Genomic DNA, 12,370 nt, shown 5'->3' with positions numbered 1-12,370 from the left:
GGGGGGGAAAAAAAAAAAAAATTGGGGAAAAAAAAATAAAAATTTAAAAAAAAAAAAAAAAAAAAAAAAAAAAAAAAAAAAGTCAGAATTTGGAGAAAGAAAGTCAGAATATTGACATTAAAGTCAGAATTCAGTTTTTATTAGTGGCCCTGATCATCTTCCGTACCAAAGTACATGAATGGACACCTTTCTACAGTTATGGCAAATGTGGTTTTGGCACAAAATAAAATCACCTGTTTCTTTCCAAACGATAGTTTAGATAAAAAACATAAAATAAAAAAATTACTTTTTGGCAAAAAACGACTTGGGCCATTGTTGTACGAAGGGGACGATGTAAAGTTTCTGATGCTTTCTACCTGTTTTCTCTGGAAGTCTCGACAAAGCTTGCCATTTTCTTGCAGGAGGTTCTCAGTTTTCTGACTGTGCTTGCTCTCCATCTTCTTCCTCAGGTTGACGTAGCTCTCGGTCTCCACTGGGACGTCTTTCACCTCCACCTCCTCCTCAGGCTCCTCAGCCTCTCCAGTCTCTTTTACTGGAAGGAAGAACAGGCATCAAAAGCGAAACAACAAACGTCAGATGTCTGCGGACCTGGATGACTCACTTTCTGCGGGTTTCTGGGTTGCTGGCGGAGCGGCCCTCCTGCTGATGGTGCTGCTGGTTCTGCTCTTTGCGATGCCGAGAGGATTCGGTTGTGGTGCCACCACAGGAGGCGGCGTGCTGTACTTGTGATGCCCGACGGCCAGAAGCTCGTTCATGCTCGGCTCGTCCTCGCAGAGGGAGATCAGGGTGTAAACAACGGGCTCGCCGCTCTTCGCTGCAGCTAGCGCTTCTCCAAACAGCTTCTCGGTGACAATGAGTCTCCCCGCGGCTGCCACCGACTCGTCGTTGGTGCTGAAGGCGACTATCGGCGCCTGGTGAGGGTAACGGTTTCCCTTCGGGAAGCGGACCTCCAGCTCGTACTCAGGAGGAGAGTAGCTGGTGAAGCCGGGCTGGCTCGGCGCCTTTGGGTCCGAGGAGCCCGCCCCAGACTTCTCTCTACCTGGAATCTCGTGTCTGAACCGGCATTTGTCGCCGAAGCGGCAGCCGCGGTCTTTGAGGTAGAATTTACAAACGTTGCGGCTGTTCTTGTCCGCGGCGTCGCCTCCGTTTCTGGCCGGTTTGTCCGGGAGGAAGGGGACGTCCAGAGACACCGTCCACACGGCGTTGGCGATGCGCTCGTTGAAACGGTCGCCGTAAATGGCGGCCAACGCCAGCGCTTCCTCCTGACGCTGGCTCAGGCATTCGTCCATCGGCACCCCCTGGAGGCCGTCAGGGGAAACCGCTTTCTGTCCGAAGCGTTCGCTGAAGACCTGGAGGAGGAGATGCTCTAGAGTCGCCCCGAATTCTCCTGTGCCGGACTCCAGAGCCTGTTTGCTTCTCTCCCTGTCGAAGCCGTATCTTTAAAAAGGAACAGAAAAATGTTATGAAAAAATTAATTATAAATAATAAAATAAATAAAAGTGGTTTAGAGCAGCAAGTGTTACTAGAGTTTTAGTTAAAAATCTAGTAAAGGAAATGAGTTGTAACTTAAAAAAAAAAAAAAAATCATATTATTTTGATTATGTTTAAAATGAACAACACAGAACTTTGGATAAATAAGAATGGATCTGTTTTAATTTTTGGGATGTTGATGTTCATGGAAAATTATCTTAAAAAAAAAAGTCTAACCTGACAAAAAGATGTACATCATGTTACTGGGACCTTTAATGTCATTCTGTTGTGGAAATTCAATTAATTATTCAATGAAAGACTGAAAACCTGGTTAAGCCTGGATCTGGTATTATATTTATAATTAAAGATGTTAGTAGAAGGAAGGAAAAAGGGATGAAAGAAAAGGAGGAAGAAAGAAGGACAAAGAAACACACAGATGATAATATCAGAAATAAAGTTTGAAAAATCAAATACTGAGTAAAAATACTTTGTTTAAAGTCCAAACTTTCCCAGAGTCTTAATAGAAACTGGTTAATTTCAGGAGCAGCTCGGGTTTCAGGTTTCAACCCTGTTTGACCTTAAAACAAACTTTCTGATGTGATCACCTGCAGAGCTTCCCGACAGCAAATAAGGAGATGACGGGTTCAGGTGTGGGTCGCTCCTTCTCTTCCTCCTCCTCTTCTTCCTCCTCTGGGTAATAAGCAGGGCTCTCATCTCGCTCCACAGGCTCATCGTTAGTGACCCAAAACTGACCTTCCTCACGGGGATCCAGCTGATCATATTCCTCCTCCTCTTCTTCTGAATAATCAGAGCCAGACTCCCTGATGCAAACAGAGTCCTATGTTTGTTCCGAATAACAAATAAAACAACAACAACAGAAGCGTAGACTCACTCATAAGGCTCGTCAAAATCCTGCGTCTGCAGCTCCCGCAGCAACTCCTTGAGCTGTTCTTGGTTCTCATTGGTCATGAAGATCCTCTGCAAGGGCATGCTGCTCGCCTCGGGCCTGCTGCCGTCACCTGCTTTCAGAGGGACCCTGGTGCTCACCAGGGACCTGGGGAGGGGCTTCCTGTCACCCTTCGAGTCCCTTCGGCGATCGTTAAATCCCCATCCTCGTCCCGCATCTCTCCCCCTTCCACGCCCGCCGCCGCTGCCGCCGCCGCTGCCGCCGCCTCCGCCTCGTCCTTTTCCAGGTCTGAAGAGACAGAAGTTCAGGGAAAGCAAAGATGATAATGTGATAAGTGATGCCGTGAATACCTGCTGGAGCGAGAGGGTCCAAAATCGAGGCTGAAATCATAATCGTCGTCATCCCAGTGACCGGCAGCTCCTCCTCCCTTCCGGCTTCCACCTCCGCCACCTCCGCCTCCTCTGGGCTTGTTAAACCTTCCTCCTCCTCTGTTTGGCTTCCCTCCTCTTCTCCTGGCGTTCATCTTTCTGCTCCGACACACACAATCAGTGTAAAAAAAAAAAACCACACAAAAAAAACACGCAGGATTTCTCCAAATAAACTCCCTTAAACTTCAAAGTAAGCAAACCTTCAGTCAGTGTTCCTTCATGGCTGCGAAACATCTGTGAACGGAGACAGAAAAAGAGCAGATTGGATGTGTGTGTTTTCAGCTTTAAAAGCAAGAAAAAGAAAAAAACAGAAAGGCAGCCTGGAATCCTGGAAACAGCAGCAGAGACGGGAGATAGACGCAGAGCGAGGCGGTTACTGTACGGGCAGGACGGAGCGGAGAGTGGCTTATAGCTGAGGGGGAATTTTCAATTCAAGTGCAAAGCAACGAGATGGTGGCTGACACACAACGCTGTTGGCTGCAATTATGCAATCAAACCGCGGAGTAACAACTCCAGTAGGGCCGCGCAGCCCAGAGGCAAAGCGGCTGCTCAGGCGTATTATTAGCAAAAAGAGTTGTGAGGGCACAATCATGGGGAAGGTTAGAAATACTTCAGAGAGTTAAGAAACGTCAGATGGTGGGTCGCTTGTCATTTGTACTTTTTTTTTTAATTTAGGTTTTTCATACACACCAAGTTTTAATTCCGCAGTGCAATCAGGTTGAGTTGTACACATTATCTACACTTTTTTCTTTCAATCAATTCAACTATCAAACTTTATCTAAAAAACATTCTTGTCAAATTTTAATAGTTTATCAGCTCTACATCGGCTTTTATAATAATAATAATAATATATTTTATTTGTGTAGTGCTTTTCTAAACACTTGGACACTTTACAGGAAACAAGTAAAATTACAAACAGAACATTAAGTACATAAAACTAAATCATAAAAACCTTAAATAAATAGCACATTAATAAGCATAAAACAGGACCATAATCATACATTTAAAGCTGTTTGGAAACTGTTTTGAGATGTGATTTTTATTTTTGTAGAAGATTTAATTGAGTTCTAGTGTCTACAGAAATGCTGCAAAGTAAAAATCAAACTAACATCATCAAGATTGAATTTGCTCCGGTCACACTTCAGCATTATTAGGAAAAGGTATTAAATGCAAGGCTAGTAAAGTATTAAGAATAGTAAATTTATCTTTACTATTCTTATTATTGCACAAACTATATATAATTAGTCATTTTATTATTATTCCTGCTGCTTTAGGGTTGCTATTTTAGAAATATTAACCATTTCTTAATCTGTCTTTCCTGATGGACATACAGTTACTCCAATATTAACCTACAGCTAAATTTAATTAATATAGTCTCTTTGGCTTAGCTCTTTTGTCTTCAAACTGTTTCGTGTTTTTTGTATGTCAAAAATATTTTTTTTTAAAAATCTTAAGTGGTTGTAATCAAAACTTTTACTGTTAAAATTGTGGGTTTTTTATTTGATTTTTTTTTTTTTACATTTAATTTTAAAGCAGTCTAAACTTTTACAGTTCCTATTTATTAGGTTCTCTCTTTTTTTACATGTAGCTGAATAAGACTAAAAATGTATATGATGTCTTTCTATACTGAATATAATATGTTTCAGGGGTAAATGTGATTTTAAAATGTGTTAAAGCAATCATGAGCACTGAGTGTTCTTAAGGAGACATCGAGTCCAGTTTACTACCACTAACCTCAGATGTTCATGGTGGTGGTCGATTAACTTGACCTCATTATTAATTTAAAACAACAAGCATTCCAATTTGAGAATACGTTCAGCTTTTTCATGACTAACCCCAATTAAATCATATTTACTGAGTGAGAATTTGTTTGAGGGTTTAAGGAAATGTTCTACGATGTACTCAAAATTAATTTATGTAAGGGAACGTGATTAAATGACTTCAATAAATATCTGCCAGCAAGAGGTCGACTAGAGTTATTTAAGTGGGATCAGAAGACATAATGTTTCGTGTACAGCACAAGTTAACATGTCAAAAACAAAGACCATCATACGCATCAACTAAAAAACTATGTAGAAAAAAAAAAGTTTGAATGGAAATAGTACACAAATTAAAAAATATATAATTGACACTTTATACTATGAAGTTAATAGTTCATCAAAATACGTACCTACTATGAGAAATAAACTGTACAAGGTCTCGGTATATGTGTGAGAAAAGGTTTGTTTACGAATGCGAAATTAGCGTACCCAGAGCCCAACCATATTGTTAGCTAACAAGCTAACAGCTAGCACGCTCTTAACTTCCACTGTAGCATGCTAGGCTATGTGTTAAAGATTTCCTCACAACCCAGACTCTCATGTTTCACAGTTTAGGATTAACCTAAACGTCTGAAACGTATCATAACCGATAAAGCCGACGATGCATACCTTTCAGAAAAGAACTTTTAAAATGTGAACATACCTGAAACAGCAGCTCCAACACCCTCCGCCCCCCGGCACAGTACATTCTCTTTCATTGGCCGAAGTTCGGAGTTCAGACTTTCTTTTCCGGTTCTTGTGTTGCATAACTGTAGTTTTTAAACCACTCTTAAGATATTTATAACATTTGGAATTACACAAGTATAGCAGTAATATCAATTTTCATGAAACAATACCTTAAAAAAATATACATTTTTCAACTACGTCAGAGGAAGCAGTGGGCGGGATTTAAAATCAAGTCCCGCCCCCTAACTGTTGTGATTGGTCCTTGATTCTCCAGTCTTCTGCTGCTGGTAGAAAGAAAGCAAGCAAACATAAGAGAAATACTAATAAAAACTTTCTTTCAGTCAGCTAGCATTAGAAATGTTTCTAAATTTTCTTTTTTTTAATGTAGCATGGATACAGAGTTATATCATCATCAGCTAATAATAAAGCTTTCCATACCAGTGACTGCAAATAAAAAGCTGCATGTACAGTAATACAGAGGTAAAGGTTTTAGTTGTATTTCTCACTACAGAGAAAAATGTTGTCTGGCTGCCTTTTCTGTTAATTTTTATCACTAAATATATAAATAGTCACACAACAGGCAAACTACAAATAATATAAATTGAAAACATTTCTCATTCTTGTATCCACAATGTAAAAATGCAATAATACCATCAGCTGTGTGTCATAATTGGGTTTAACGTTCCTAGGTAATGGTAACTTACTATTTTTTTTAAATAATTTTTATAATATAAATTTGAGTAAGACAACCTTGAACTGAAACTTCATTTTATTCATGTTTGGCCATTCCTAACAATGTCAAAATAGATTTTGAATAAAGCCATTAAAATTTAATCATGCCCAAGGAAACCAGATTCATTGAACTATTTTTATACATTACGGTAAATTTATTAAAACTTTTTTTGTAGGGTTTTTAAATGTAGTTGTAGTTCTTTCCTCTCTCGAGAGGACGGCGGTGTTCGCCTCAGCCCGTTTTTTTTTTTAATAGGCCACGCCCCTTCGATGTACAACCCCGTCCTTTTCCGCAAACAGTGGTTGCTGGGCCGCGTTAGAGACCCCACTGTTACCATGGCAACACCTACCTGCTGCCGTAGCTCATTCTTAATGCCAACTTGTGAAAATTGTAGGCTAATTACACCAATTTGGGCATAGGTAAGACTGATTCTTCATTCTCCACGACTCTGGGTTAAATTTTCCGACTTTACACGTCTTTTTTTCCCCCATTCAGAGTGAAACAGCGTCTGTTGTGTACTCCGACAGCCATCTGCCAACTGAGGGAAGCTGTCATAGCATGACTGGTGAGGTGCAAATACTATCACACAGAGAGAAAAAAACAACAACAAGTGATTCTATCTTCTGTCAGACAACAAAAAGGGACATAGTTTGAATATGTAAATATCAACATTTAGACCAATTTTATTTAAGTGTTAAATGCATTTGGATGTGTTTATCTGCAGACACTGCAATCAAGGTTTCCCTCATTTTTCCAAATGGGGATAAGTACGGTGAGTAGGGACGGAAACCCAACCAACACTTGAATGTTTGGACCTTTTTCCATAGGCTATGTAATTTCCTGTACAGGTTTAATGAAGTTTTACTTAAGATACAACAAAAATCTACAAAGGTTGCCCAACTGATTTCACCAATGTGGAGCACATTTAGTCAAACCAAGTGGGTCTCACACAGGTTGAGTTGGAAACATTTGTTTGACTAAATGTTTTAATCACACAAAACCTGAGTAGTTATAAAAAATAATTCAAATGATGACAAAAACGTAAGAGTAAAATAAAGTAAATAAAGACTAAAGTAATCAGGAGTAGTGCCAGAGTTAGATAAGCTGTGTGTTTATCTCACAGAGGGCGAGTGTCGCAAGTCTGAATCTGGAGAGCTGGTGAGAAGTGGCACAGGAAAACACACTTCAGCCAGCGGCATCATATACACAGGAGAGTGGCAAGAGGACAAAGTATGCGTTATCCATCTCTCTGTCTTCTTGTTAACGTCTGTTTGTTTAAGATGTATGTCTTTCCTCTCTCCAGATGCTGGGCAAAGGGACCCTGCAGTTTCCCTCTGGGGCCGTGTATGAAGGAGAGTTCAAAGACAACGCGTACAACGGCTCTGGGACGTACACATTTCCGGACGGCTCTATGTATAAGGGCCAATTTTATAATGACAGGTAGTCACCAGAGTACCCTCAGGTATTTCAAATGCCACAAAGTACAGTTCTGAATATCTGAACTGGTGTTTTATAGGTTGGAGGGAGAGGGTACCTTCACTGACACACAAGGCCTGAGGTGGACTGGAGACTTCCACGGTGAAGCAGCGCCTGGTCTCAAACTGCTGCACAACCTTTAGACAAAAAAAAAAAAAAGTCTGAAAAATCGTTGTACCAAAACTAAACTGCATTAGAAAAACAATAACACTGAAAGTTGATTAAACGTTCAAATGTAAACATCTTTATTTATTCAGTAAAAGACTTGGACGTTGGAAATCTTGAGGAAGCAGAGTCAACGGGTATAGTTTAATCGAAAATATCTTTTATTTAAATTCTTGTTCTCCTCTACACAGTATAGTACAAACAGTCCGTCTCCGATTGGCTGATCAGGACCTGCTGACCACTCCTTCCCACTAAAGCCTCCCAGCTCTTGAAGCAGAATTTGGACACGTAAGCCTCTTCCAGAGAACAGTCAAAGGCAGGGTTAAGGCACCTTTTTACGTTTTCCATGGTTTTTGTGAAATGACAGATATGGCAAGGGGCGTTTATTTGCTTCATGGGTTTAGGAATGACTTAGTGAAGGATTTAAAGTGTAAATGAGTCATAATTTCCAATGAGCAGAGTAAGAAGCCAAGATATACAATTTCAATTTTAAATTTATTTTTGCACCATGTTGACTTTGGAGCTACATTGTTCCAGATTGATTAACATTTTGGATTATTTCCTTGCAAGGATGAAGATGTTTGTAGAAATGATGCAGAGTTTATCATGAATTTTGTTTTTAAAACACAAATGATTTGGAGACACTCATGGGGACAGAATTTAAAACCCTTGGAAGTCAGCTCGCACCTCACTATGAATATATTCTCACTGTCATGTGTAAAAGAAGCTTGTGTGGTGAGGTCGCCAAACTGGCTCTGGCCCGGGGAGCCACATTTTCCTAAATCCAGCCCTGCTCCCGACTCGCACCGCATGAACGTTTTAAACTGCCGTCATGAGGCAAACAGTACCACAAAAAGAAAGCAGAACTACTAATCGCCTGCATGGTTTCCTGCCTCAAGACATTAAAACATTACGTTGTTTTTTTTTTTTTTGTTATTCTGGGTAATTTTTGTTTTATCTACTTAATTTTTCACTCTGATCTGTCTGAAGTCCCACAGAAATTATTTTTCAATTTGTTGTGTACTAAAATTATATAATGAAATGCCAGTTAATTAATTTGATTAAGCCGAAGAGCAAGTATCCATGAGCAGAATATCTGCAGTTCAGCGGGGAGATATCTGAAATTAGCGCGTCATGTCTGTAGCTTAGAGTCACTTTCTGAGCTTCGAGGCAGCAAGTGCCTGCCTGCGTCAGCTTCATTTAACACATTACATTATCGGCTACTTCACTTCCGACTCTTACTCCAGGAATTTTAATGGAAAGTGGATGAAGTCAGTTCTCTGTTCTCTTATTTACTTCCGAATCCCGCCTGGATGCGCTTCACCTGACCTCCAGCATGCACAAATACACTTGGCTTAACGCACAAAGCATCCTTAAAAATCAGATCACAAGCAAATCAAGTTTTTAGACATGGTTTAATAGGTAACTCTGATATTGTAATTTGTCACTCTGTTGTATAATGCCTCTGTGGATCTGTAATTGCACATACCCCTGAAGAAATTCAGTAAAGAGAAGTAACTCCATCCAGAATATACAGATATGGAAGAGTAATAAAAACACACACATATAGATACTGTACTGACTTCCACAGAATCCTACATGTAAAACACTGTACAAGGTACAAGACACAGCTATTACTATTTTGATTGTACAGTTGAAAGGTAGAAAATAAAAACAACTGTATTGCAAACCTCCAGTAGTGATTTGAATGCAAAAGTGTCAACATAATTAACAAATAGGAGATGGCACTCAAATTTGGCACAAGATACAAAAAAAAAGAAAAAGAAATTAAATGCAGCTGACAAATACAACGTCACAACTGTGTACACCTTCTGGAGTTAAAGTTTATTGTACTGAACTGAGAAAGGTGTGTACTTTTCTCCATGTAGTGAGCTAGACAACGGTGAGGAAGATTTTTAAAACTTTTGCTATATGTTATCTCCATAAACCTGAGAATATATATATATATATATATATATATATATATATATATATATATATAAACTATTTTTAACCTATTTTCTTTGTGAAGAAAATTGTGACTTTAACAGGAAAACAGAATAACGATAAGAGAGCTAGAAATACAGTTTTTTTTTTCATAATTTCTGAAGAAAGATTCTTTTAAAGGTTGTTAGCTGTTGACATCTTACCTGCAGTCGTTAACTTCCTTGACGTCGTCATTCAGGATAAATCAAACCAACTTATTTAGAGTTATATTAATGTAGACACCAAAGGTATTTTCCACTGCATGTAAGATATTGACAGCTTATTACCTTTTAACCCAACTCCGCTTCGGACATCCTGAAGTTACTGTCTGAATACAGGTGCAGAGAAAATGTTGGTCATGCACAATTTGTACACAAAAGGCAAGCAGCCGAGCATCAAGATGAGCATCCTTACTGTATACAAAGACACGGAGGAACTCGTCCCACAGAGTGAGTACACTACAAACCAAAAAAATGACATCAAAACATCCCACTGTGCTTGTCCGTGTGTGTAACAACACGTTTGGTGCCCTGCTTGGGTACTCCAAAGTGAAGGAAGAATAGCAAACAAAAAAAGCCAGCACCAATTATTGTAGCAATCACATCCTACCATCGGTGTGATAAGCAGTTACATATTGTGCTGTAGTTGGAAAGATAAACATTGGTGACAGTCGCTACAGATTTCCAGCTGTTCTATACAAGTGCTAATTGCTGAGATTTGAGAAGCCCAGATGGTTCAGCAGAAAGGCTCAGGGAAGCAACTCCACAAGGAGATAGGAGACTGTAGTGATTGTTGAAAACTGTGTTGAAGTTGCAGACTCTCATTTGTAACTACTTTATGGCACAGCAAAAATAAAAAATATCCCTCAACAACATAGAGAAGCCACAGTTTAGTCATCGCTAACTCTACTGCACATAATGCCAGTAAATAGCTAGCTTTATTACTACATAGTTTTGTGCCCAAGCACGATGTGTTAAATGTACTTTTTTGTACAGGAAAGGTCTGAATTTCATCTCCCTGAACTTCCCTGTGGAACCATCCAGAACTCTAGTGCTGACAGGTTTTGATATGTATAGCAGATGGACGATATCTGTGTCTGCAAGTTTAACTCCAAACTCCAAATTAAAGAAATTCTCCCCATTAGTTCTGTAGTTTAATATTAAGCATTCAGCATATAGCTTATATAGATATTTTTTAAAGGATTATTGTTTGACATTCCTTTAACTATATTTGCTTTCCTTTCATAAACAACACCCATAAATAAACTAATACACTTTCAGCTGGTTTTGCTTCCTTATTTTCCTGTAACTCCCAGGACCGTATTTTTTTTTATTTTTATTTATCATTCTTCTTGTAACTTTTTTTTTTTTTTTTTTTTGAAAATGCAAAAAACAATGTTTGAGTTTCAGTTTACAATCTAAAACCTCATAATTTAAACTCATTTGTTTCAGAATAAAAAAAGTTGGTTTTTAACTTATATTTAAAAAAGAAAATCATCATAAAATGCTTCCCATACAGTGTTACAAATAAATAAAACATAACGAAGGAATCAGAAGAGCACCGCCTTACTAAAGAAGAGGGACTGGCGTTTTTTGGGGGGGAGGGCAGTAGAACTGGCCGAAACAGTGTCGTGCTACAACAATCTGAAAGGTTTTTGAGCTGCTACTTTCATTCTTATGTGCTTACGTGTGTTCACAGTAGTCTTAGGCACATGTTATCGTAGAAAATGTATATGTGCGGCATCAAACCGACCTGATCTTACCTGCGTTCCTCCTTCCTCCTGAGATTTGACCAAACACCGTTGCTTCTCGTCTTGTCATCTTTCAGCAAAACTTAGCTAACTTCAGAAATAAAAACCACACTTTTTAATCGACCTCTGCTGTGCCACGTCTCCCCACCGCCTCCGCCTCCCGGCCTGGGCCGTCACGGGTTCTGCAGCAGCCCCTCCCACTGGATGGGCTGAGAGAACACCTCTCGCTCCAGCCACATCTCGTAGCTGTAGTGGAAGTCCTCCGGGAGCTCCACGCGCTGGCCCAGCACGCTCTGCAGGCAGTTGTCCACGGGCGCGAAGTCGCCGTTTTTGTTCTTGTCGTAGCGCCGGCTGTTGAACTTCTCGATGCTCTCCCGCAGGGCGCACTCCTCCGCCTGGAAGTCCCACGGTCGGGCATCGATATCTGGTGGCAGAGAGCAGGAGGAGAACTTATATTAGCGCGCATCGATTGAAATTAATTCCACTTTTTCCAGACATAACATTTGTGGCCACATTTGCTCATCTCCAACTAATCCGTCCTCTTCCTATCAATCTGTGCTTCTCTGATGGTGAGAAATCACTCTCCTATGAGGAACAGTGACCCTGAGAAGTCTCCCCCATCTATGTTGCTATGGCAACACCACCCAGATTATTGCAAGAGGCTGGTGCAGGATTATGTTTCAGAGCGCACAGTAATACTATAACTAAATGTGCGTAGTGAGGAGAGAAATGCTGTTTTTCCTTTTTTTTTAAATCACACTTATATGTTACAAATGAAACATATTTTAATAGTGGAATGGAATAACGCTGAAATAAACACAAAGTGACATTTTGAAATAATGGTTTAATTTATTATTGTGTAAAAAAAAAATCTCTCTAAACCAACCTTTGTCTTTTTTTTTTTTTTTTTTTTGCTTTTTTTGGTTGGGTTTTTTTTTGAAGTTTTTTGGACCCACAACCTAAAAAAAC

General features: G+C 39.6%; 3 protein-coding genes across 11 annotated transcripts in view; 1 reads left to right on the top strand and 2 right to left on the bottom strand.

Annotated features, from left to right (window-relative positions):
- Window positions 1-5,465, bottom strand: part of dhx57 (DEAH (Asp-Glu-Ala-Asp/His) box polypeptide 57) — a 14,532-nt gene extending 9,067 nt beyond the window's left edge. The window contains exons 1-8 of one of the 3 annotated variants that reach the window (XM_015024466.1): window positions 5,269-5,465; window positions 3,006-3,039; window positions 2,728-2,904; window positions 2,363-2,665; window positions 2,076-2,291; window positions 602-1,437; window positions 357-532; window positions 234-254 (exon numbers count right to left, since the gene is read on the bottom strand). In XM_015024466.1, coding sequence (XP_014879952.1) covers window positions 234-254; window positions 357-532; window positions 602-1,437; window positions 2,076-2,291; window positions 2,363-2,665; window positions 2,728-2,900 — 1,725 coding nt within the window. In that variant the 5' untranslated portion in view covers window positions 2,901-2,904; window positions 3,006-3,039; window positions 5,269-5,465. Of the gene's footprint in view, window positions 1-233; window positions 255-356; window positions 533-601; window positions 1,438-2,075; window positions 2,292-2,362; window positions 2,666-2,727; window positions 2,905-3,005; window positions 3,282-5,268 lie in introns of those variants that run through there. The other 2 variants (XM_015024475.1, XM_015024471.1) reach the window with 2 other exon arrangements.
- An 891-nt stretch (window positions 5,466-6,356) lies between these two features.
- Window positions 6,357-7,740, top strand: morn2 (MORN repeat containing 2). 4 transcript variants are annotated; one of them, XM_015024429.1, is made up of 5 exons: window positions 6,357-6,589; window positions 6,749-6,796; window positions 7,148-7,254; window positions 7,328-7,464; window positions 7,541-7,740. In XM_015024429.1, exons 1-5 carry the CDS (start codon window positions 6,583-6,585, stop codon window positions 7,641-7,643), a joined length of 402 nt encoding a protein of 133 aa, XP_014879915.1. In that variant the 5' UTR covers window positions 6,357-6,582; the 3' UTR covers window positions 7,644-7,740. The 4 variants fall into 4 exon arrangements, with proteins under 4 accessions (XP_014879915.1, XP_014879930.1, XP_014879937.1 ...); XM_015024451.1 differs by lacking the exon at window positions 6,749-6,796 and having other exon boundaries at window positions 6,390-6,403; window positions 6,520-6,589; XM_015024444.1 differs by lacking the exon at window positions 6,749-6,796.
- A 2,022-nt stretch (window positions 7,741-9,762) lies between these two features.
- strip2 (striatin interacting protein 2) overlaps window positions 9,763-12,370 on the bottom strand; it is a 27,271-nt gene continuing 24,663 nt past the window's right edge. For all 4 annotated transcript variants that reach the window (XM_015024398.1, XM_015024409.1, XM_015024405.1 and 1 more), the window contains one exon: window positions 9,763-11,825. In XM_015024398.1, the coding sequence (XP_014879884.1) occupies window positions 11,575-11,825 (251 nt within the window). In that variant the 3' untranslated portion in view covers window positions 9,763-11,574. The remainder of the gene's footprint in view (window positions 11,826-12,370) is intronic.

Source organism: Poecilia latipinna, unplaced genomic scaffold (assembly GCF_001443285.1).
Source record: "Poecilia latipinna isolate Pla-1442-1.1 unplaced genomic scaffold, P_latipinna-1.0 Scaffold92, whole genome shotgun sequence".
Lineage (NCBI taxonomy): Eukaryota > Metazoa > Chordata > Actinopteri > Cyprinodontiformes > Poeciliidae > Poecilia > Poecilia latipinna.
The sequence above is the reverse complement of the archived record's forward strand: the minus strand, read 5'-3'. Positions and strand labels throughout refer to the sequence as shown.

Coding starts and splice junctions, on each gene's coding strand:
- morn2 (XM_015024429.1), top strand. Junction 6,797..7,147: donor TCCAAATGGGGATAAGTACG/GTGAGTAGGGAC, acceptor TTTATCTCACAG/AGGGCGAGTGTCGCAAGTCT. Junction 7,255..7,327: donor GAGAGTGGCAAGAGGACAAA/GTATGCGTTATC, acceptor TCCTCTCTCCAG/ATGCTGGGCAAAGGGACCCT.